Source organism: Urtica dioica, chromosome 12 (genome assembly GCF_054948205.1).
Source record: "Urtica dioica subsp. dioica isolate 48M chromosome 12, U.dioica_male_clone48M_v1_H2, whole genome shotgun sequence".
In the NCBI taxonomy this organism is placed as follows: Eukaryota; Viridiplantae; Streptophyta; class Magnoliopsida; order Rosales; family Urticaceae; genus Urtica; species Urtica dioica.
The window spans coordinates 12293611-12299610 of NC_142767.1; the positions used below are offsets into that span (position 1 = coordinate 12293611).

Below are 6000 nucleotides of genomic sequence, written 5' to 3' on the forward strand. Positions count from 1 at the left end.
TCAACATTATTAATACTTAGATAAATTAAGCCAGTTAATAAAATTTAATATCAAATATGCCCTTTTAATGGTGAAAAATTAAATAATAGATACCCAGCAATAATGTTTTCTTCCTACAACAACTAAACCCGACCTCGACACCTTTTGCGGAGCCTCCATCTTCGACCTAGTCGCATTCCTGAAGCACTGGCCAGATCTCCTCAATGTCTTCTGACCTCCATCTCTGGTGCGACCTCCTTGTCACTCGTAATCACAAACACATCATCGTGATCTACGAGGTGCTATTCAATGACCCCAATCTTCACGATTTAAGACGAGCCCCCATTTCTAGCGGGCCATCCTCCATTGAAGCCAATAACACATCCTCCTCCTCGAGAAGCCCATTGTCCTCAAAGTCACCTAGTTTAATGCCATCTTGAGCGTCTATGATTCCATCGCAGTTTAGATCATACATGACAGCATTTTTTGTGCCTTTTTATCATAGGTTTTAGGGTCCGTTCGGAACTTGGAGTATGTGGGAGAAAGTTTGAAGGAAAATGAAAATAATTATGAGAATGCATGTTTGAAAGTGGTGAAAATCAAAATTTTCTCTTATTTTCTTCAATTAAAACAAGGGCCCATTAGGTAAATAGCGATATTTACAGTTTGACATTGCTAAATAGCCAACGTTTCATAAATCTTAAGTAAATAGTCACTTTTATATATTTACAGACGTAAATTTTAGGTAAATAACCACTTTCATTTATTAGGCCATGTCATCTTTATGATTATTTACCTAATATTTACGAAACATTTGATATATAGTAATTTCAAACGTTTTAATTGACTATTTACCTAATTTTGTGTTAAAACAAGCTAGAAAACACGAAGGAATCTCATTCTTTTCCTCTCAAATTTTTCGGGTTCCAAATGGACAAGGTTAAGGGACCTTCTCTGGATTGTCGACAACAGTGGCTCTGCTGCACTAACTAAGAATCTACGAAGTCCGATGTACCATCCAAAGTGAATAGATGGAGCAACAAGAAGACGATTTTTGTTTTTGGTACTCAGATTAAAGATTGGGTATTCATATGTACCTTGGTTTTGTTTACTTTTTGGGATGTGTTTGACCGATACTAAGAAGTAAAAATCATTAAAATAGGTTTTCATGTATGTTTGTGTTCTTAGAAAGTCTGGGTTTTAGTGTTTTTGATCTTTTCGTTCTTAATCTTTTATTCACTTTGTATCTCTTTTCTTGCAAGACTTTCTTTTGAATTTGATTGTTGTATACTTTAGATTTATCTTAAATATTGTGCTTTTTTTTTTTTGGAGTTGTATCGCATATATGAACAATTATAAACTACACTAAACAAATATTCTACTATTTCTACTTTTTCATTCATTTATATCAACCTTTCTAAATCACGATAAACAGTTAATATACATAATTTTGTCTAGTAGTATTGATTTTGTAGTTTTGGGTGTATAGACTTAGTTATATTATAACCTTTATAAACAGCAGAAATGCCCTCCAAATTTGTTTGACAGACTTAAAATGGTTTTAAAATTCTGAAATAAGGGTTGAGAAGTTTTGAATAAACAAAAAAAAAATGTTAATTTTCAAGAGAGATTAATATTTTCGAATATAAGTCTCGTTCTCAATTTTTTTTCCTTCATATTTTTAGGAAATTTGAATTTGAGAATCTAAAGGACATTTTTTTGGCTAATTTTTTATTGGGTTTTATTTTGTACTAATTGTTGAAAAATTGTGTGGTTATTGATATTAAAGAGAATTTAATATCGAGTTATTGGCTAAGTTGTGAAAAATATTCGAGTGGGATCCACTCATCGAAACTAATATGTTTTGATTGGTTTTTATTCCTCGCTGCGAGAGTTATAAAAACGGTTATTTATTTTCCAAAATCGGAGTTAAGATGAATGAAAAATTGATGCTCAAAGTGTGTTGAAAAACATCAAAAATTATGAAGGTGTTGTGGTCTAAATTTTTTGGACGAATTTTTTCCTTCATTAATTCATTAAAAACATTTTGTATGTTTTATTTGGGTTGTTAATGGGCACAATGGTGGTTACAATGCACTAATAGGCTGAACATTTTTTAACGTTTGTAACTCCAAACTTCAACACATTCTAATGGGTTTGATGTGCATTAAAATGCCATCATGGAACAACAGTTTTATGGCCAAAAACTATTTTGAATATCAGCCTATATAAGGTTGGTGGTGTTCTCATTCGGATGAGGAGTTTATGTGTTGAGGCATGTACTTTTCACACAAAAATATTTCCTTCTTTCCTCTCAATTCTCTCGGGGTAGCTGATAATATTTTGGCATGCGTTCAAGTTATATAGGGTTTACTTATGTAGTTTTATGTATTTTCTTGTTTTGTTGAAGGAGGTGGCCATTAAGGCTATGGAGAGGTTACTCACAACAGACTGCAATGGTGTCAAAAAGTGCCCTAGATTCGTGGTTGGATTAGCAATCCGGTATGCCAGATGTGAATACATCAGAACCAAGTCCAAACCCAAGGTCTTCAGCGAGAATCACCGTGGGAGATATTAGCAGCAAAATAAAACGAAAAAGTTATGCCCTCCTGGACCCAGTAAATGGAGACGGACTAAAAGTGGACTATTCCTTTTCATCCGAAACTTCAAGCATCTCTCCTCTTCTCGTTTGTGTCGATGCTTCATTCCAAAACTGCTCAACAGAGTACACGTCCAATATAAGTTTAGCTGCTGAGGAATCTAGCAAAGTCTTGGAAACCGAGGACCAAGTTTTGACTATGGCTGAGAGATATTATTCCTTGAATTGATTTTCAAAATATCCTAGTCAGATCATATTTCATATTAATTTTATGTCAATTTCTCATCACTTAGTTGCATAATCCTTTAATTGATTTGATAGTTCATTGACATCCGAAGATGATGTCCCGAACTTTGTTGGACTAGAAGATGTCATTTCTCTGGACCCTAATCAGACGACAACAAAAACTTTCCAAGTTCGTTTCCATCACCATCTCTTGCCTCTAAAGCTGGCTTTATATTGTGACGGGAAGAGTCATTCTGGATATAGACGCCTTCGTAAACAAGGAGTCTAAACTAAAAGGGATGTTTGAATACTCAAGAAGGTAATAGTTTTTGTTTGTTTTTCTCAATCAGAACACAAGGATTTTTCTTGCATAATGCAATTTATGGACACAGAAATTTTCAATGTGCACAGCAGTTGTAGCTTCAGCGACCACATTGGGGAGTTAGACGAGGGAAAAGGCAACAACTCGGTAATCGCAGACAAGTTCCTTGAAATATGCAGAAGCTTGGCGGTGATGATATTGAGCAACGCCAACGTGTTTCTCATGTCGGTGGACATGCCAATCGCCTCAAACCTCGACAATGCATCGGGTTTGTGCTTGTGCTTCAGCAGAGAGATCTTGAGCTCTGCAAGACCATGCTTGATCACGGCTACTGTTAATGGAAAATGCAATGAACGTCTTAATCTTTCCCTTAAAGTTAACTGCGAAGAGACTGTGTTCGGCTTGAACTTGTTGAACCGGATTGTGAATTTCTTGATTGAGCCTTCTCTTATCCATTCATAGTTAGAACTTAGAAGGTGGTGAAGTATCTTTTCACTTTTTGATTCTGGAAGAGGCATCCATAAATATGTAATTTGATTGTTTCAACTGTGTGTAAACGACTACATTTACATTTTGCCAAGATAACATGTTGATTTCAAAGCTCTAATGTCTACTCAATTCTTCATTTACATTGTGCCAATATATGAAATTCCTCATAGAATATGAAATCTGGAAGCACCAATAACATTCAATACCCCATAAAGAAAATTAACATTTAATTTTTCAATACCCAAGTAAAATATACGATAATTCATTATATGGCTTTCATAAATTCTTTTGGAATGTAGGTATCAATTAACCTAATTACTCCACATTTGCTAAATAAGGGTTCTTGTGTTTTTCAGTCATAAAAGACATGATTACCATGGGTTTCATAAATTCAATTTGGATTTAAAATTCAGTAAAGTCAGAGGGTTTGTGAATCTTCTAGATATAGATGTACCACAATGGTTTTAGCATTTAGAACTCAATTTCTTCAAATCTAGATTCACATTCCAGAATATAAGAATTTTATGCAGGGCAATTGAAAAAAATACAGCAAAGAAAACAAAAAGCCTCCAAGTTTACCCTATTGAGCACAGAAAGCAACAAAGTTAATAGCAGACTCATATAAGCCTATTCCATTATTCAAACAAAAACTCCAAAGGGTTCATCGCTCACACAGCCAAGAAACAAAGGGTTGTTGTCTATCCATGAAAAAGGAAAAGATATCACCATGATTTATCATAGACCGAAATCAGCATAGCTTATGTACTTGCGGAATTTTCGAGCAAAATATCAAAACAAAAAAAGAAAAGAAAACTCGACACTCTTCTCCTCATTCTTTAAGGACTAAAATCCTGAGCTTGTCTCTTGCTTTCAAACAATCCGACCACTGGTGTGTGAACATTCTTTTGCTCATTTTGTGATGAGATGGCGAATCACGTAAAAGAGATGAAACGCGAGGGCTAAGGCAGTTACCTCGGTGGTGATCGGGGCAATGTACTTCGAAGCATAGAAGAAGGTCTGGTAGAAGCTCGGGAAGGTCAAGCAAACCCCGCCGACTTTGACGAAAAGGAGATAGGACGACAGCGCGACGGTGACCAGCATCGCCGCCGAAATCCGATTGGAGATCGAAACCGTAGAGTTCAGTTGGGGCTTGAATATCGTCAGGTGGGGCGATAGTGGCCGGAGGGTCGTCGCCGCCGCGGTCGAGTAGCCTTTTGCAAGTGCCTGAGAATAAAATTCCGATGACATAAAATAAATTAGCCACCACGTTTCAACAAGCAAGTCCAACTTCAAATCAGAAAGGCATAAATGATAGAAGCTTTTGATACGAGTGAAATAAATTCTGTCACAGTAAAAATATAAAAGAAAGGATTACGAAGGTGAATATCAGACATTTGAAAGCAATCGAGATTCCTTTGGTAAATATCACAAACCCTAGCGAGAGAGAGAGAGAGAGAGACCTCAGATCTTGCGATGGCGGCGGGATTTGGGACCGGAGAGTTGAGCTCGGAGGGCGATTTCCCGACAGCTGAGGCGGCGGGAGCGATGAATTGACGCGCGAGACCTGTTTCGAGGGGAAAACCATGGCGGTGGATTTGGATTCTGGATAGAGCGGTCTTCGCCGATCGCAGCATCATGGACGCCATCAATTTCCGATATTCAAACTCAGATTGATTGAAAAAAATAAAAGAGAAAAGCTAGAGAGGAAAAGGAGAGGCAGTTTGCAAAGTTTACTCTTCGACATATCTTTATTAGTAAAATAATTATTGGAAAATATCAATAGTATCCATTGTGTTTAATCGAAATGTGAGATTTATCCCTTCGATTTTTAAAATAACAGATATATCCATTCAGTTTAATATAAATGACATATATCTCCCCTAAAAAAATATTATATTACAAATTTCACCATTTTCGTTTATTTTTTACAAAAAATAATTTGAACTCCCCATTCGTTTATTTTTTACAAAAAATAATTTGAACTCCCCAAAATACCCTTAATAAAATAAATATTTATTTATTATTTTATTAAAAAAAATTAAAATCTCTATATATAAAAAAAATCTTTAACTTTTTATAAAGAAATTTTTTTAATTTAATTTTAATAACTAGCCTTTTTCTACAGGGGATATTAAAATAATAGCCAAACTATGCATTTATTTGGGAATATAGCCAATATTAGCCCAGAGTCTCTAAAATACCCTTTCTCCAACTCCACCTGTCTCTCTCTCTCCCACGTTTAATCCACTCTTTTCGTGAGCTCCATCTCCGCCGCCACAAAACTCTCCCCAAATCTCTCCTCCGATTTAACGATCAACGCCTTTACCGAAAAAACCACCGCATTGCTCCATCGAAGCGGACCAAATCATCGTCGGCGAAGAGAACT

General features: G+C 35.8%; 1 protein-coding gene and 1 pseudogene across 2 annotated transcripts; one reads left to right on the plus strand and one right to left on the minus strand.

Moving 5' to 3' along the window:
- Positions 1 to 2450: 2450 nt before the first annotated feature.
- Positions 2451 to 3595, plus strand: LOC149379173 (AP3-complex subunit beta-A-like; annotated as a pseudogene). Its single transcript, XR_016294243.1, has 4 exons — positions 2451 to 2768; positions 2829 to 2851; positions 2900 to 3122; positions 3218 to 3595. The product of XR_016294243.1 is annotated as an AP3-complex subunit beta-A-like (transcript).
- Positions 3596 to 4170: 575 nt separating this feature from the next.
- Positions 4171 to 5352, minus strand: LOC149379174 (succinate dehydrogenase cytochrome b560 subunit-like). Its single transcript, XM_089602291.1, has 2 exons — positions 5075 to 5352; positions 4171 to 4838 (listed from the first exon to the last, which is right to left on the minus strand). The coding sequence occupies exons 1-2, from the start codon at positions 5258 to 5260 to the stop codon at positions 4524 to 4526; spliced, it is 501 nt and encodes a 166-aa protein (XP_089458417.1). The 5' UTR covers positions 5261 to 5352; the 3' UTR covers positions 4171 to 4523.
- Between the last annotated feature and the right edge of the window lie 648 nt (positions 5353 to 6000).